The sequence below is a fragment of the Cervus elaphus genome, chromosome 20 (genome assembly GCF_910594005.1).
Source record: "Cervus elaphus chromosome 20, mCerEla1.1, whole genome shotgun sequence".
In the NCBI taxonomy this organism is placed as follows: Eukaryota; Metazoa; Chordata; class Mammalia; order Artiodactyla; family Cervidae; genus Cervus; species Cervus elaphus.
In genome coordinates, this window is record NC_057834.1 from 59,674,616 (window position 1) to 59,694,659 (window position 20,044).

Here is a 20,044-nt window from a genome sequence, read left to right on the forward strand (position 1 = left end):
ACTAGTTCAGATGGTAAAGAATCTGTCTGCAATGCAGGAGACCAAGGTTCAATACCTGGGTCGGGAAAATCCCCTGGAGAAGGGAATGGCAACCCACTCCAGTATTCTTGCCTAGAGAATTCCCTGGACAGAGGAGCCTGGCGGGCTACAGTCCATGGGGTCACAAAGAGTTGGACACAACTGAATGACTAACACACACACATAAGACATAACTTCATCACACATGAAATTAATGTTTTTATAGCTTAGAAGGAGTCTAGCGAGGGACCCTGTAATTTACGCTTCATTAGCTTAAGTCTATCTCGGAAATAATCTCAAAAACATTTGGGAAAGACAGATGATAGGTAGATAGGAAGGAAAAAAGGAAGATATCAGATAAGCTAATTCAGAAAGAGTGGCAAAAAATGGAGACCTGAAACGGAGCTAAGAAATAATCTTACTCAGCCCTTTCACTTTACAGAAGAGGAAATGGAAGGCACAAAAAGAAGCAAGGGCTTCATCCTTTTTGACCCCTTTATAGTCAACACTGGCCCAGGTAATTCCTAATCCCTGTCTACTGAGACATTGCTAAACTTATACTGAGGAAATGAAACACAGGTACGAATGAGCTTTAAGGGAGGAATAGAAATGCTCCTTCAGTCAGAGACACACATACACACTGAGTAAGCCAAAGGGCCAAAAGAAGGTGAAGGTGCTAAGCTTGCTATTGTTCAGTTGCTCAGTTGTGGCCGACTCTTTGTAACCCTACAGACTGCAGCAGGCCAGGCTCCTCTGTCCTCCACTATCTCCTGAGATAAGCTTGCAGGTACTTGCAATCTTTCCCTCCTCAACCAGTCCTCCCCACTACCATATTTATTTAAATTTTTTATCTTTAAGGAATTCTACTGCAGTTGGGGCATAAGAACCTGGTGGAATTATATAATTTGTTATTTTCTCCTTCCTCCTCCTCCTGCTCCCTGCATCCTCCCACTCCTACTCTTTCCCTTCTTCCTTCTTCTCCCCTACCCATCTTCCTTCTTCTTCTTTCTCCTCTCTCCCTCCCCTTCTCCTTCTCCTCCTCCTTCTTTCAATTAGATTAACTTTTCCACCAAGTATGTGGCTAAAGGGGACATAGTTAAGCGTGAGAAAGTCAACATAATGGAGTTCTCAAAAATAAACATGGATTTTTCAAAGCAGTTGAGTTCAGTGCTAAAAGCCACAACTCTTTTTGAGAATCAACGCAAAGTTCAGCAGCTTTTCACCAAGAGGAAAGCAGAAAGGACAAGGATTCAGCATAATTTACATCAAGAAAAAATATTACCAGTGTTGTGTTAGGTGGTTTGACAAAGCCCTATCAAGAAAATGACTAGATCTCCTTACAGTCAGGCTGCAGGAACTTGGAGCTCTAATTCTAAAAAGCCCAATTGAAAAAGAGGTAAGTGATGAGTAAGAAAACATTCTACAGCCTCACTTGTATCCTAGAGGACGTTCTACTTCCAACATCCATTCAACCCTGCTTCCTGGTCCAACTGCTGATGATAAGGGGTACGGTGAGTTGTCTCCCAGGAATTTGAAAGTGAAGAAACTAAGACTGCCCTCACAGAATTATACAGTAGAAACCAATACATAAACAATCCAATCAAAGATGGTTAAGTCATCTTAGAGCAGCTGAAGGGCTCTGGGACCTGAGTGTATATGACAGATTTGACAGAGGTGACATTAGTGTCACTATATCTGAGAACTGAAAGAAAAGCCAATCAGAAGGTAAAGCCTACAAAAAAGGACACCTTCAGGCATGTGGTGGCGGTACCGGCCTAGCACTGTCTCAGGAACAGGGAAGGGTAGCCTGTGAACTTTCAGACCTTCAGTGTCCTCTTGGCATTAGGGAGGCTGACCCTGTGGTAGACGGATGTGTTAGGATGTTTCAGCCTGATGTCATTAGCATGCAAGTGATTTAAATTTCCTGATCCCATGCTTACCAAGCAACCTTCTGATTGTTATCTGGCTCTACAAGGAGACTTAATTACAGGGGAGAGAATAAGGCCTTACTGATCATAAGGCCTTAAATAATCTGCATATTGTAGCACTTATTTCATATTGTGGATGAATAAGTTGACATTTGGATGCAATTTATTTCTCCATATAGTTACTGTCTCCAAAGAGAGAATTTGCTGTTTCAACTGGGATGGGTCCATGTGCTAGATTTCAGTAAAATTACAGTGATTGTAACAGCTAACTTCACTGTGTGCTTAGTATGTGACTGCCGCTAGTGTAATATCTTACGTGCATCAGTTTGCTTAATTTTTGTGACAACCTTAGATATAAATACTCTAGTTTATTTTACCAATGGGGAAAAAATTCAAGCACAAAAAGTTGTAGTCGGTTGGGAAGGAGACTGAAATTGGAATACAGAGGTCCAGGATCCAGAGCTTGGGTCTCTAATAACTACTCTATACTGTTGCTCAACTTATTATAGGCCCCCTCTTTTATCTCTGGTGTGTGCATGTGTGCTCAGTCGTGTCTGACTCTTTGCAACCTCATGGACTGTGGCCCACCAGGCTTCTCTGTCCATGGGATTTCCCAGGCAAGAATACTGCAGTGGGTTGCCATTTCCTCCTCCAGGGGATCTTCCCAACCCAGGGATCAAACCTGTGTCACTTACGTCTCCTGCATTGGCAGGTGGGTTCTTTACCACCTGGGAAGCCCCTCTTATTTCTAATCCTCAAAAAAAAATCTCTGAAGACTCAGTTTTTTTCCCAAAGTTTACCTGGATCACAAAATAATATGTTCTGAACTAATTTGGTGACAAAACCTGACTGAAAGGGGTATGAATGTGGTCTTCTCCTTTATCCCACTGAATGAAAATGATTATAGGTTTGCTGCAGAAATTTAAAATATTTGATTAAGTAGGGATACCTGATGTTCTGCTGTGGGTATTGATATAATATATATATACACTGTATTACTTTTTAAATTTAAACAAAAAATTTAATTCCAAATCAGCTCTGGTCCCATAATCATCAGATAAGGGACTGTGGACTAGTTGTACACAAATAACTTGGTAGGTATTTGTTTTTATATATTGGCCGTACAGTTCGTGGAGGTTACACTCTGAAAGGTGCTCTCTTATTGTGCTGACAGAATCAGATTTTGTCTGGTGGCCAAAGCCCAACAGTGGTCAAGTCACCAAGGCTGTGAATGCCACTCAGTTGTTTATTTGCTAAGTCGTGTCCGACTCTTTGGACCCCATGGACTGTAACCCTCCAGGCTCCTCTGTCCATGGGATTTCCCAGGCAAGAATACTGGAGTCAGTTGCCATTTCCTTCGCCAGGGGATCTTTCCAACCCAGGGATTGAACCTGCGTCTCTTGTGTCTCCTGCATTGGCAGGTGGATTCTCTACCACTGAACCACCTGGGAAGTCACTTAGGGAGGCCTCTAAAAACCAGCCAACCAAGATGCCATCTCTAGATAGGTGGATGGGTCATTAGCACCCATGAAAAATGAGTGATTCTCTTTTCTATTGGTTTTTCTCTAAATCTCAGTTGATCTCTTCCTGGGGGAGAGTGAAGGCCCTTGTGTTACAATTGCTGAACTGTGAAGGTCACATATCCCAGGGGACATGGGAAGATGAATGGGAGGTCAATGTGTCCACAGGCACATTTCAGGGCTATGTAGGTTTATTTATTCATTCATCAAATAATTAATTACACAAGCATTTATGAAGGCCAAGAAAAAATATGGTCCTATTCTTAAATTGCTAACATTTTGGCTCTGAAGTCAGAAAGTCCTGAGTTTAAATCTTGCTCTGTCACGTATTCACTGTGGGATTTGGGGGAAACCTACATATTCATCTTTACGTGCCTATATTTCCTTATCTATAAAATGGGGACAAAAATACTATACCTTCCATGGGGACATTGGAAAGATTTATTGCAAGAAAGTATGTAAAGCACTTCACAAAATATAAAAGGCTATGGTAAGCTTAATAAATATAGCTACCACTAACTCCAATACTTTGGCCACCTCATGCGAAGAGTTGACTCATTGGAAAAGACCCTGATGCTGGGAGGGATTGGGGGCAGGAGGAGAAGGGGATGAAAGAGGATGAGATGGCTGGATGGCATCACCGACTCGATGGACATGAGTTTGAGTAGACTCCGGGAGTTGGTGATGGACAGGGAGGCCTGGTGTGCTGTGATTCATGGGGTCGCAAAGAGTCGGACACGACTGAGCGACTGAACTGAACTGAACTGATAATAATTATTATTATAATTTTGATTACAGTTAACCAGTTTTAAGTGTCCAAACATTATCAAAAATCTAGAGAGAGAATGTGGAGAAGGAAATGGCAACCCACTCCAGTATTCTTGCCTAGAGAATCCTGTGGATGGAGGAGCCTGGTGGCTGCTGTCCATAGGGTCGCACAGAGTTGGACACGACTGAAGTGACTTAGCATGCATGCATGCATTGGAGAAGGAAATGGCAACCCGCTCCAGTATTCTTACCTGGAGAATCCCAGGGATAGAGGAACCTGGTGGGCTGCTGTCTATGGGGTCGCACAAACTCGGACATGACTGAAGCCACTTAGCAGCGGTGGCAGCAGAGACAGAATGACTGTCCTTTGCACAGGACAGTCTAGGTAGGCTGCACTGAGGAGTAGTCTTGAAGAAGGGGCAGAACATCAATAGAGAATGAGGAAAAGGTGATTTTGGGAAAAGGAACAAATTCAGGGTCTTGCATGTTGACTGTGAGATCTTCACAGATAGCTGAAAAAATTGGTCTGGGTTCATTAGATAGATTTGGGCTGTAATTGGTTTATTAATACTAAACCAATATTACTAAGAATTAAAACCAAAAGGATAGATTAGAATATGAAGGGAAAAATCTGTAGACTGAGAAGAGGCAGGGGTGGGGAGCATGAAAATTTAAAGCAAGAGTAGAAGGGGAGTCTTTGAAGGCAAAGAAATAAAAATCAACAATCTAGGAATAAAAATGGGAGATAGCAGGTTAGAGAAGACTGAATTGTTCAGACAGGTGTCAAATGGAATCTATATCCCAGTGGAGGACACAGAAAGTCATTTAACTTTAACCTGAGAAGTAATATAGTGAGATGTACAGTATTTGGGGTCAAGACATACTTGGTTCAAATCTTCCTTCTCATTTTGACTAGATAGCTAAATGTTAAAAAAGATACTTTCCCCCAGTATTGATCAGACTCCATGTCTAGAATATGATAATAGTAGCACCTACATTACAACACTGTTGTGAGTTTGAAATGAACTAATGCATGTAAAGCACTTAGGAAATTGTCTGGATAATGACACACATGTGTACATTTGGGAAAATATACATTGGTCAATGCAAATTTAATACCAGAGAAAATAACAGAACTATCATCAAATTACTTTCCATCACTCAGAGGAGCCCTAGGTATTGTATAACAATTCAGGTTGGATTTCTGAACAAACAAATAATGTCAATGTCAGACCAATTTAATTTTCTTTCTTTGAAGAATATTAGACCATGTAGGTAAGGGGAAAGTAAAAGACTTAATACAGCTGAACTAGCTGGGCTTTCTGTCTGTCTCCATGACATTTCTATCAGTAAACTGAGGAAATTATTTAGAGCAGCATGTCCCTAAAAGAGTGTTTCATAGAAAGTTTTTAAGTGCTCCATGAAAAATAAAGTTTGAAAAACACAGGATAAAACACATTATTTTGGGTACTCAAATTTTTTAATAAGATAATGTGACTATCTAGGGCTTCCCTGGTGGCTCAAAAAAACTCGCCTGCGAAGCATGAGATGAGGGTTTGATCCCTAGGTCGGGAAGATCCCCTGGAGGAGAAAATGGTAACCCACTCTAGTATTCTTGCCTGGAGAATCCCATGGAAAAAGGAGCCTGGTGGGCTACAGTCCATAGGGTTGCAAAGAATAGGACATGACTAAACAACTAAGCATACACATACACACACACACACACACACACACAATGTGAATATCTAAGAGTCAGTAAACTATACAGAATTTTCCAAAATTATTGAGCCATGGAATTCTTTTAAAGGTCATAAGACACAGTTTGGCAATCAGAGGTATAGATAATATAATCTTTTCTGCAAGTATAGTTCCCAAAGGTTAATTAAGTTTTCAGCATCTGTATGTAGGGATTAGAATTTTACTCATGAACTGGACAAGGAGAATCGAGATAATCATGATTAAGCATGTAGTTGGACAGATTTTCTATCTACTTGGAAGACACAAATGAAATTGAAAGGACATTCAAAATAGAATTCTATTTAAAATAGAATGAAGATCAATAGGGAGAAAGAAAGATGTCTTACAGATAAAACATAAGCTTTGTAGAAAAATAAGAAATATATCAATACACATAATATGTATATATGGCTTTAAGGAACTAAGAAAACATACTGAGTCTTCTATATAAAAGTACAATGAATAGAAATTTTATCATAAGAGTCATTACTTTTGCCTCTGTTGAATCTATTATAATGAAAAATGTAGGGAACTGTGGTGTGTCTCACAGATTGGATGGCAGTATTTTAGAGGGCTGGAGCTCTATATTCTTCTCTTCTGGCTCTATAAGCTCCATACAAAAATGACCTCGGAGTTGTTCCAGAATTTAGGACTTCCAAGCCTAGGATTCCAGCAAGGTCTCAGTTAAAGGATCTTCTGAGTGATAGGCTGAGAGTCTTTGCAGGGAGATCTTAAAATTTCCTGATGTGATGAAGCTCTCCTAGTTTTTATGCTAAGAGTGGGCAGGTACTGATCTTCCTGTTCAAAAATAATCCTGGCTGCTTGAGATTTTGCTAAATCCAGAGATTATCCAATACGAGTGTTATTTCTAGGTTACTGAAGAGTTGGTGTTGAGGAATCAGAGATTGTAACCATTCCATTTTACTTCTTAGGTTCTGTATTCTTGTATTAAAATACAGCACATCCTAAGTGTTCCTCTTGAGAACTGGTTTGTATCAGCTATAGTCATGTATATGTGTATGTGCATGCACATGGGGAGTGTGTGCATGTATGCATGTGTGTAAGAAAAAGCCAATACGACATGAAAATCATAACACAGGGCTAGAAGTCCTGTGTTTGGCTTAAACTTCCACACTAAAAAAACAGGACTTCCAGGTATGAGACTTGAAAATCTTATCATATGAGAAATGGAGATGATGATGTTAACCTGGACAATAAAGGAATCTGGGCTTAATATAGTGTTTTAAGACTTGAAAAAGTGGTTGGAAATTAGGACACACTTAATACTGATGTTAGGAAATATGTTTTATAACAATTAAAATTGTCAAATAAGAAACAAAAGACCTATACATAGAAAACTATAAAACACTGATGAAAGAAATCAAAGAGGACACATACAGATGGAGAAACATACCGTGTTCATGGATTGGAAGAATCAATATTGTCAAAATGGCTATTCTACCCAAAGCAATCTATAGATTCAATGCAATCCCTATCAAGCTACCAACGGTATTTTTCACAGAACTAGACCAAAGAATTTCACAATTTGTATGGAAATACAAAAAACCTCGAATAGCCAAAGTAATCTTGAGAAAGAAGAATGGAACTGGAGGAATCAACCTGCCTGACTTCAGACTCTACTACAAAGCCACAGTCATCAAGACAGTGTGGTACTGGCACAAAGACAGAAATATAGACCAATGGAACAGAATAGAAAGCCCAGAGATAAATCCACGAACCTATGGACACCTTATCTTTGACAAAGGAGGCAAGGATATACAATGGAAAAAAGACAACCTCTTTAACAAGTGGTGCTGGGAAAACTGGTCAACCACTTGCAAAAGAATGAAACTAGAACACTTTCTAACACCATACACAAAAATAAACTCAAAATGGATTAAAGATCTAAATGTAAGACCAGAAACTATAAAACTCCTAGAGGAGAACATAGGCAAAACACTCTCCGACATAAATCACAGCAAGATCCTCTATGACCCACCTCCCAGAATATTGGAAATAAAAGCAAAACTAAACAAATGGGATCTAATGAAACTTAAAAGCTTTTGCACTACAAAAGAAACTATAAGTAAGGTGAAAAGACAGCCGTCAGATTGGGAGAAAATAATAGCAAATGAAGAAACAGACAAAGGATTAATCTCAAAAATATACAAGCAACTCCTGCAGCTCAATTCCAGAAAAATAAATGACCCAATCAAAAAATGGGCCAGAGAACTAAACAGACATTTCTCCAAAGAAGACATACAGATGGCTAACAAACACATGAAAAGGTGCTCAACATCACTCATTATTAGAGAAATGCAAATCAAAACCACAATGAGGTACCATTACATGCCAGTCAGGATGGCTGCTATCCAAAAGTCTACAAGCAATAAATGCTGGAGAGGCTGTGGAGAAAAGGGAACCCTCTTACACTGTTGGTGGGAATGCAAACTAGTACAGCCACTATGGAAAACAGTGTGGAGATTCCTTAAAAAACTGGAAATAGAACTGCCATATGACCCAGCAATCCCACTTCTGGGCATACACACTGAGGAAACCAGATCTGAAAGAGACACGTGCACCCCAATGTTCATCGCAGCACTGTTTATAATAGCCAGGACATGGAAGCAACCTAGATGCCCATCAGCAGATGAATGGATAAGGAAGCTGTGGTACATATACACCATGGAATTTTACTCAGCCGTCAAAAAGAATTCATTTGAACCAGTCCTAATGAGATGGATGAAACTGGAGCCCCTTATACAGAGTGAAGTAAGCCAGAAAGATAAAGAACATTACAGCATACTAACACATATATATGGAATTTAGAAAGATGGTAACGATAACCCTATATGCAAAACAGAAAAAGAGACACAGAAATACAGAACAGACTTTTGAACTCTGTGGGAGAAGGTGAGGGTGGGATGTTTCAAAAGAACAGCATGTATACTATCTATGGTGAAACAGATCACCAGCCCAGGTGGGATGCATGAGACAAGTGCTTGGGCCTGGTGCACTGGGAAGACCCAGAGGAATCGGGTGGAGAGGGAGATGGGAGGGGGGATCGGGATGGGGAATAAGTGTAAATCTATGGCTGATTCATATCAATGTATGACAAAACCCACTGAAATGTTGTGAAGTAATTAGCCTCCAACTAATAAAAAAATTAAAAAAAAAAATTGTCAAATAATTGACGTCTGCCTTATGAAGACAATCTTAAAAATAAATTATTTTTGAACACTTATTTTGTGACAGGTGTTATGCCAATCACATCACATGCACTAGCTTATTCACTTCTCTCAAAATCCCTATGAGGTAAAAACTATTATTATCCTCACGTTACAGATGGGAAACCGAGTGTTGGAGAGGTAAATACTTTACTTTTTCAAGGTTACACAGCTAGTGAGTGGACAAACTAGTATTTGATCCTGGAACTTGTGTACTAAACCACTAAGTTGCTTACTTTCATCCTTGGACATTTGCTAGCAGCCTGATGTGGCAGAGATTTTGTTTAAAGTGGTTCTTTTCATTGCAAGACTGGACCATTGCAGATTATCTTAAAATCTTTAAGCTAGCTTCTGCTATATTGAGAGCTGAAAAACTGAATTGAACCTCCTTGGCCATTGTATCCATCTGTCACCTTCCTATTTTAACAGATGGGGAAAAGTCTAGAGAAGGTCAGTAAAAACTAAGGGATGGATAGACAATAGGATCCACAAGGCAAACTGAAAGGGGTTACACTTCTTTGACCTGGGTGAACTGGTGGTCTGCAATATGCAAAATATTAGGGGTATATAAGTCATTTCCATGGAAACTATAACAAGAAATTCATTATACCAAAAAAGTTTAGCTGGCACAGAAGGTGTTTCCAGTGAAATATCTCGAAATAAGCAAGACTTTGAAGCACAGTTATGGGTAGGAAAAAACAAGGCTGTGTTAGAATAGGAGCCAATGCCTTCAACAGCAGTCTATCCCAGCTGCCTTTCTAGAAGCCTTGACAAGTTGCTCATCCCTGAGGATGAGCCAGAATGCCAGCAAGTGTTTTGAACATTGTTCTTTTCCTTTCTGTCCCACTAAAGAAGGCAGTGTATTAAAAAGCAAAGACATCACTTTGCTGACAAGGTCCATTTAGTCAAAGCTATGGTTTTCCCAGTAGTCATGTATGGATGTGAGAGTTGGACTGTAAAGAAGGTAGAGTGCCAAAGAATTGCCAAAGAATTTCAAACTGTGGTGCTGGAGAAGACTCTTGAGAGTCCCTTGGACAGCAAGGAGATCAAACTAATCAATCCTAAAGGAAATCAACCTTGAATATTCAAGGGAAGGACCACTGCTAAAGCTGAAGCTCCAATACTTTTGATGTGAAGAGCCACTCATTGGAAAAGAGCCTGATGCTGGGAAAGGTTGAAGGCGGGAGGAGAAGGGGATGACAGAGGATGAGATGGTTGGATGGCATCACCGACTCTATGGGCATGAGTTTGAGTAAGCTTCAGGAGTTGGTGATGGACAGGGAAGCCTGGCATGCTGCAGTCCATGGGGTCTCAAAGAGTTGGGCATGACTGAGTGACTGAACTGAACTGATGGCTCTCAGCAATTGAGGAAACTCCACAGAGTTTCCATTAATAAAGCCACCTTGAAAAAACAATTCAACATTTCTTCTCACAGAGCTTTATGTATTAATTTTAGGAGCTAGACTGTCAGTTTTTTCTTTAACACAGAAAGAAACTGAATACCCTCACAAAGAGGTGCTTTTTTAACCTTTGAAGGATTTTCTTCCCTGCTTCATAAAAATTTTATCATAATTTTATGCCCCCATTCTTTATGGCTTGTTACTTGGTCCATTACTCTTACATTTAACTTGATAAGGTCCTCGTTCCTATGACATTAGTTTTTAGGTTTTGGTTTCTCACAGGTGCTGCTTTGAAGGGCCTGATAACATTGGCAGCCTTAGACAGAGGTGGTGGCTTTTCAACTTATTCTCCCTCTGCTCACTGTTCTGCTGCTTCTGTTACTTCTCATTGAATGGGTGTATTCTCAACCTCACCCTTCTCTACTTTTAAAAGAGGTCAAACCTTGGGCTTTTGTGAGTGGCTAATTGGTCCATGCATGGAATTGGGTTGTTTATTCTGGAATTAATCACTTCTCTCCTTGAGTGTGTCAGAACATGTCTTCCTAGGAAGGTTCATGGATTTCAGAGGGGCACCCACATGAATGGTAATGGGCCATCTCTCATGGTTTCTGTGGACACAGATAATGTCTGTGCTCTTTTCACATGCACACATTCTTTTTCTTATTGTGGTCCCTGCAGCTCTACAGTCATGGTCTTTATCAGAAGGTGGCCTCTCCTAACAAGACACGTGCCAGGCATGACCTCAACTGTTGGAATTTGGAAAAAGCCAACCATTTCACTGGACAAAGTTAGGCTGTAGCTAAATATAGAGAAGGAAGCATCTTTTAGACAAAGCATCTCTTAGATTGCCCAGTATGGGAAATGGGATTATAAACATGTAGAGAATTTCTGGAAGTTGTTTATGGTTAAAATTAAGCCAGTGTTCAGATTTTTGAAAGCCTTTGTTATTTTAGAAATAACTAATAATTTAGAAATTAATTTGGGGAAGGAAAAAAAGCTCCTGTTTCATCCATTTAGACAGAATTTATTCTGTGGTTTTACATCATTTCCCAACACACTGATGTCAATGTTGGAAGACTGAATTTAACAGATAATCCAAGTGCTGAAATGTGCGTACAAGTGGCAAAATAAGGAGTAAAGTTTCAGCTGCATTTTGAAGAGGAATGAGACTACTAGAAAAGGAGTGCAAGCACAATTGCAAGTGAAATTGAGAGGAACTCTCAGGTTATCGTGCAGAGAATATGGTGTTACCAAGCAAAAGTTACTCACAGGTATTTGCAGTGCCTTTGGGGATGGGGAGATACGAGCCTGGACTCCAAGGTCGGCCCTGATAATTCTTCTTGCATTTCCCACAGTCTGGACCTGTAGTGTTGTGCTCACATTCACAGGTCAATTTGCTGTTGTCATACACACACACAGTGGCATGGAGATTACATTTGCACCTAGGCAGAGGAGAGACAAGAGTTCATTGTTAAGTCAAATTGATCTTGGAGATCACTGAGTCTTTACCCAACTATCTGCTAGAGTTGTGGTTCTCATAGTCGGCAGTGCTTGAGTGCTACTTGCTAAAATGTGGATTTGCAGGCCCAGCCCTCAGAATCTTTTTAACAAGTGCCTTTGAGGGTGAAAGTGGGGTTATGATACAGCCTGAGCTCATACTATACTTTGTGGAATCCTAATACCAGTCAGTTCAGTGGGGTCTGAGGCTCCCCTAAGACAACTGTACTCGGAAATCAAGGGTTTCCCGAAAGATATGAAAAATATTGCCACTAGTGAGAAGCTTTTCTGTGCTACTATCAAATCTACAACAATACATCTGGGTTTGAAGAACAATGTCATCTTCTGTTTTTCCTTAAACCAGAAGGGCAATTCTTCTTTGTTTAAAAAGAAATATAACCACTAAGACAATTTACTATTCAGATTAATTTTATAAATCCCAATAGTTTATAGTCAGATATTCTCATTTGGGGCTGTAAAATGACATTCTCAGGCAGAGAGTTTTCCCACCAAGGCCTCTACCCAACCTGAGAAATCCTCAGATTTCCTGTGTGTTGTGCTTAGTTGCTCAGTTCTGTCCAACTCTTTGGGACCCCGTGGACTGTAGCCCACCAGGCTCCTTTGTTCATAGGGATTCTTCAGACAAGAATACTGGAGTAGGTTGCCATGTCCTCCTTTGGGGCATCTTCCTAACCCAGGTATAGGACCCAGGTTTCCAGCATTGCAGGGGGATTCTTTACCATCTGAGACACCAGGGAAGCCCTCAGATTTCCTACTCATGTAAAATAATCACAAAGATCTTACATAAATGGATCAAATGACTCAGGAAAAAAAAAAAGTGCTTAGAACACTAGAAAAACCTATGTGTGGCAGGGGTTTGAGGTCATTAGCCAAGGTCTTCCCTTTGGTGCCTGTGAATAAAAGTGTGATATATGAGAGGCAACAATGGAATATGCAATTTTCACAAAAATACATTCCCATCCAAAGTCTCTGGCTGTAAAATTGCAAAGTCTGACTTGATATTTGTTGAGGCAGCAGGTTATAAACTATAACATACAAAACACAAGCTGCATCCTCTGGAGAAGTTAAACCCAGGTTGACAGAATGTCTATGACCAGAGGTCAGAACAATGTATATGGGAAGAGAAATGTCCATACAAAGGAAAGAACTTTGACACAAAGACTTGGGGAATAAAGGGCCAAGATTTGTCAGGGTCAGGACCTGAAACTATGTGTGTGCGTGTGCATCTTTAAACTGCTGCTGCCAAGTCACTTCAGTCGTGTCCAACTCTGTGCAACCCCATAGACGGCAGCCCACCAGGCTCCCCCGTCCCTGGGATACTCCAGGCAAGAACACTGGAGTGGGTTGCCATTTCCTTCTCCAGTGCATGAAAGTGAAAAGGGAAAGTGAAGTCGCTCAGTCATGTCCGACTCTTAGCAACCCCATGGACCACAGCCCACCAGGCTCCTCCGTCCATGGGATTTTCCAGGCAAGAGTACTGGAGTGGGGTGCCATTGCCTTCTCTGTGCATCTTTAAACTAGTCTTACCTTTTCCAGGGATGAGGACAAAAATATAAAAAGCCAAATTTCACAAAGACATTTGGTTTCTTTTTTGGCAGAAGTCATGAATTGGGAAAGGTAACGATACTCTTTCTTAGGTAAGAAAATAAGATACTTTAACGACTGCTGTTGGTCTCTATAATGTCTGTACATATGCATGCGCATGTGTGCTCAGTTGCTAAGTCATGTCTGACTCGTTGGGACCCCGTGGACTTTAGCCCAACAGGCTGCTCTGTCCTTGGGGCTTCTCAAGCAAGAATACTGGAGTGGGTTGCCATTTCCTCCTCCAGGGGATCTTCCCAACCCAGGGATCAAACCCACATCAACTGCATCTCCTGCACTGGCAAGCAGATTCTTTACCACTGAGCTACCTGGGAAGCCATGATGTCTATACAGCAATATCTAACCTTCTTTCTTGTGCGCTGATGGTCTGTTTGGAATACTGATCTATATTTATGGCAAGGAAGCAAAGGAATATCTAAGATTATTACTGAGAGCTGTCGAGCTCCCCTCTAACTAAAAGGTATAGCCCCTAAAGCAATGGCCACCCATTCAAACCTCCCTGGCTAAGACCAAGTCTCAGCTTCCTCGGGATCTACTACAATTTGTAGTACCTGTAACTACACTCTGCCCTCTGTATAGTTATAAATTATAATAAGCTGAAAGGCTACTATTTAAACGATAGCTATTCAGCATCAACACATAAGCAGAATCTTTAACATTCTTCCAATCTTTCAAAAAGAGAAAAGATTCAGTTAAGTGAAACAGACAGTATTTAATTATGAGCTAGGTCTTATAAAAATCTCCTATAGGCAGGGAGTTACTTGTGCTAAGTTGCTTATTAAATAATCTTTCTCTTTCTCCATTAGCACCTTTATTTATGGCTGTGTTTATAAATATGGAATATGTTAGGAACCTAAGTGATAGAAGCACCAGCTTACATTGATTTAGCACCCTATCTGGTGTTAAAAATCCAAATGAGGAAATGAACAATGTGACCCCAAAGAATATGCTAGTTTCATGTGTGAAGATCAGGAATGCAAGTAGTAATTGTAAATTGGATTATATATCTTGTAGCTGCTGATGTATTTATACTGGTAGTCACTCTCTAAGTCAGAGGCAATTTCTATTCTAAAGACTTTATATTTGCTGAGAAAATACTATTTGAATAACAAAAAGAAGTGAAAGAAGAATAGATGAATATTTAGTCTTATTTTTTCCAGATTTCTTTCAATTAATGATTCATGTTTACCTGTCCAAAAACTTTTTAATCATTCAAGGCTTAACTCTATTCATAACTCTCTCCTGATATCTAGCCTACCCACTGTAGACACCCAATCTTTAAGCTTCTGATTCCCTTAAATGTTTCTGTGTGTTTGCTTTGGTTGGCTGTCATTTAAGGCTCTTCCGGCTTTTAGAATTTTTATTCATTGCATCTCTCCCATCTTAAGGAATAAAAACATCTACTTTGTATCCTAGTGTTTTCTAGCTATGACTTTAACACTCTCTTTCCCTTTGAATTTTCTGCACTTGCCATCTCATTTTCCTCTTCTCCCACTTAATAACTGTTTCCAACTAACCAGAGCCTCTCTTGCCAAGATCACCCATAACCCCCTTGGTGAAAAGCCAATGTATATTTTTCCTTGCCTTATCTAACCTCTTATGAGGATTTCACTCTGTGGGACCACTCCCTTTTCTCCTGACACACTCTCTCCACTGGATTCTCAAGGTCATTTTCAGAACCCTCTTCTGTTTTTCTCTTTATGCGCTGTTCTTCGGGTTCTGTACCAGCACAGTCAGCCTATGTGACTCTCCTTGGGCACTCTTATCCAGGTTGTCCCTTCAATTTCCTCTGTAGTCCTTAACTATTTTTGAATTATAGGCACTTTCAAGCAGATTTGCATCATTTTTTCCCTAGAAAAAAGTAAACATAGGCAAAATAAACTCAAATATTTGGAAACATTTTAGGAGAATCAAATTCTCTGTTACCCATTGGAATTCACAGAACCCTCTCCTTCCATTATCACTAGGTAAAGATGATCTGATTAATATATTGATAAGTCCCTGGTACTGTAATATCAAATATGCATCTCCCTTTCCTGGGCATGTCAAACTCAGCATATCCAAAATGGAACTATTTGGCTTTGGTCCCTGACATAGGTGAAAGATGAGAGTGAAAAAGCTGGCTTAAACTTCAACATTCAAAACACTAAGATCACAGCATCTGGTCCCATCACTTCATGGCAAACAGATGAGGAAAAAATGGAAACATTGACAGACTTTATTTTCTTGGGCTCCAAAATTGCTGTGGATGGTGACTGAAGCCATGAAATGAAAAGACACTTGCTCCTTGGGAAAAAATTGATGACAAACCTAGACAGCATATTAAAAAGCTGAGACATCACTTTGCTGACAAAGGTCCATCTAGTCAAAGCTTCAGTGTTTCCAGTAGTCATGTACAGATGTGAGAGTTGGATCACAAAGAAGGCTGAGCACCGAAGAATTGATGCTTTCGAATTGTGGTGCTGGAGAAGAGTCTTGAGAGTCCCTTGGATTGCAAGGAGATCAAACCAGTTAATCCTAAAGGTAATCAGTCCTGAATATTCACTGGAAGGGCTGATGCTGACGCTCCACTACTGTGGCCATCTGATGCGAAGAAGTGACTCATTGGAAAAGACTCTGATGGTGGGAAAGATTGAGGGCAGGAGGAGTAGGGAGAGGCAGATGATGAGATGGTTGGATGGCACCATCGGCCCAAAGGACATGAGTTTGAGGAAACTCCAGGAGATAGTGAAGGACAGGGAAGCCTGGTGTGCTGCAGTCCATGGGGTCACAAAGAGCCAGACACAACTGAGTGACTGAACAGCAACCACCACCTACTCATTCTTGCATGTTTTCAGCCTCAGGGCCTTGCATCACCTTCTAGTCAGCCTGTGAAGAACAAGCACTCCCACTCCCTTTCCTATCACATCGAATCTGTCCTCACTCCATCTCTCACCCAGTTCTGATATTCCTCCTCTTTTACGATAACTCTCAAAATATAAACAGCTCTAGCCACAGTCACTTCCCTGTTGACATCACCATCATCGTTTATCTGGTTTATTCCAATGGCTTCTAACGAGAAAACTGCCTCCACTCACACTTCTCCTTCAGCCCAACCTCATCACAATAGGCAAACACTCATTTACACAAAAATATTTGGGTCACTTTGGCTTAGAACCATTGAAAGAGTTCCCTTTATTCCCAGAATAGAGTCCAAGATCTTTAACATGGCCTATCAGCCCCTTTGAAATCTATCTTGTGTTCCTTCTCCATTCTTATCTGGACCACTTACCAATTCTACAACTAGTTCAGTCAAACTTTGCCTTCAGGTAAACTTTTAAGCTGTTCCATCTGGCTAGAACATACCTCTACCTCTTTTACCTGCATAATTTTTACTATTCAGGTGTCAACTTGGAAATCTCAGTTCTGGACCCTAGGTGGCATTTCAAAAACCATCTGCTGGTTAGAGAATGCTTCTCTGAGCCTTGCTCCTCTGACACAAGGCAAGGCTATTCACATAATGAAGTCCACTCCACCTCTGCTCTAGACTTAGGCTGTATTGTAATTGTTTATTGCTCGGTCACTCTCACTGGAGTTTAAGCTCCTGGGAGCAATAGTATATTTGCCTTATTTATTGCAACATTCCTAGCATGAGTCAAGTTACTTGGCATGTAATAAGTGTTTAAAAAATATCTGACAAATAAACAGATAAACACCAGGTGACTAATCAACAACCAAACTTCCTGAAAGCAGGAACTTCATGTGCCTGTTCTACTATGATTAATACAGCAATGGACTAAAAATAGAGAATTATAAGCATTGTACTAAATTCAACCCTCTAAGATGTGTGCTGAAAATTGCCTTCAACACTGGTTTTCACAACTAACCTTATATTGGGCAAAGGAACTTTGTAAAATTGGTGAGAACTTATAAGCTCAATTTAATTTAATTTGAACTCCAGACGATTTGCCACATGTCTGAAAGCTAACACAAGACTGTCAAGGAAAAAAAAATTGCCTAAGGACCCATGAGACGAATTCAACTTAGAGAAGAGAAAAAACAACTTAGAGGAGCATTTGTGTAGCATAGTTTTTCTGAAATGGGAATCTTTTAGAATCAACTCCTTCCTGTAAGGATGGCCACCTTGGTTCAGCTGAAGTCTGGCAGAGCACTACCTGGGTGCTCAGTAAACCTGCTGACCGCTTGTTGGAGTGGACGCTGAGGCATCACGACATTGGCCTATATTTGGAAATGGCTCCCTTTCATTTTCCACAGCCCAGTTTATTCTTATCACTCCATTCCAATCAGACACTAAATTCCTTTATCTAGAGCCCTTGCTAGAGTGGCTTTTCCCCCAACATAAAAAAAGAAAAAAAATGCATTTCACAATGCTAGGAGATTGCTCTCAATTCCTGGTGTTATGACCTCCAGCCTTGTGATAGCGTGGAGGGCAGACTTCCATGATATCCACTCGTCTCTGACAGATTCAGAATCCATTTCCATGGCCATCCAGCTGCCACATCTGCCTTCACTTCGGCGGGGGGAGGAATTGTACAAGTGGAGACCTAACAGGCTTTGCTAGTGTTCATGTATCTGATGTTCCGGAGAGCTGAGCCTATTCACTGATTCTGTTTACGTGTGTGAATGCATACCAAGACACTGCAGATGGAACGAACTGACTTGCTTGTACCTCAAAGATCTACTTGTAAGTGCCAAATTGCATATACTGTCAAATAAGGGCATTGCAAAGACAGACTTTCAAAAAGTGAGCTCTATTCTGTGATGCAAACTTAATGAAAACCAGTGTATTCTTGCTTTCAATCAGGTTTGCACTTCCTGTATTTTAGTGACCAGCTGTCATGAGTCAATTTAATCTTGCTTATAAAAAGGCTCCAACATTTAGATCTGTGCCACCTGCCAGTAGGTATGAAAAGCTCATGTAGTCTGCCTGTGTTTTGTTTTCTTTTTTATAACTTAATATATTTATTCTGGGAAGCATGCTATCCCCCAGATTTTCCGGTGAGTTAGAGGTCTGCACATATAATCTATTAGAAGTGTTTCAAATAAAGGTACCAAGACAAAGAAGTTGAAAACTGAGGCTTTGCGAAACAAAAACCAAAAATGCTGTTTGGCTACTTTAATGCCACAGGAGGATTCATCCCAAAGTAAATGAAGTTTAAGCATCAGGGGGCCCTTCCACAACCTTGAGAAGGACCCTAACAATGTGTCCGTGTGGTCATATACTTTCATATTACTTTCACAAATAAGATATCATTATATTTTTTAATTAATGAAGGTTTTTCCTTAATAAGACCCCTCTCAAAGGACATAAACTTTTGTCAATACAAAACTTGAATCCGGTTTGCCTGGCTTTGCCTTCAACAAGCACTCGCTACACAAATACTTGTAGAAAATGAGATAGCACAAATATCAGAGAGTCAGAGATGTCTTTTTCAAAAGGTGATAAATTATAAAATGCTTCGCATATTTTTTCTCCCTCTGCAGCCCCTTGACCTTTCTCTTTTCACTTCAACACATGAATTTTTTATTTCTACTTCAATATATTATTTGAACTAGAAGAGGCTCAGCAAAATGACATAGAGATTATGAGTTATGACACTTGAATCAGACGGCCTGGGTTCAAATTCCGCCTCTGCTACTTACTTGCTGTGAGGCTTACATGAGTGAGTTAACAAAGGAATAGACAGAGCTAACCTTGACGAAGTGCGTCCAAGCACCTGACACTGTGCTAAGTGCTTCTTGCATATTTCACACATTTCTTCATACAAACTTCAAAAATAATCCCACGGAATTGGCCCTATTAATAATTATAAATGACACATTTGAATATTGAGAGGTAAGAAATTCAAGTCTCCCAGGTAGTTTGATCTAGAGCAGAACTTTGAACTATGGGCAGCTAGCTTTCAGAACTCAGCTCTTACCAACCATTAGAGAATGCATGCTGTCTTTCTAAGCGTGGCCAGGCTTCAGCTGCTATAAGGACAATAAATGAATGTGCTTCAAAGAACAGTTTTGTCAACTGAATGAGATAACCCATGCATACTCTTAAGAAAGATATTAAAAATGTTAATTTCAATTTTTTAAAAAATTTCTACTGTCACTCTTGTTACTACTACTGCTGGAATGAGCGGATTCATTCCATAAGTTTTGGTGGTGATGGTGGTTTAGTTGCTAAGTTGTATCAGACTCTTTGCAACCCCATGGACTGTAGCCTTCCAGGCTCCTTGGTCCCTGGTATTTCCCAGGTAAGAACACTGGACTAGGTTGCCATTCCTTTTCCAGGGGATCTTCCCAAAACAGGGATAAAAGGCATGTCTCCCGCACTG

General features: G+C 40.3%; 1 protein-coding gene across 4 annotated transcripts in view; it reads right to left on the reverse strand.

Moving 5' to 3' along the window:
* NTNG1 (netrin G1) overlaps positions 1–20,044 on the reverse strand; it is a 364,236-nt gene that overhangs the window by 80,649 nt on the left and 263,543 nt on the right. For all 4 annotated transcript variants that reach the window (XM_043876960.1, XM_043876962.1, XM_043876961.1 and 1 more), the window contains exon 4: positions 11,868–12,040. In XM_043876960.1, the coding sequence (XP_043732895.1) occupies positions 11,868–12,040 (173 nt within the window). The remainder of the gene's footprint in view (positions 1–11,867; positions 12,041–20,044) is intronic.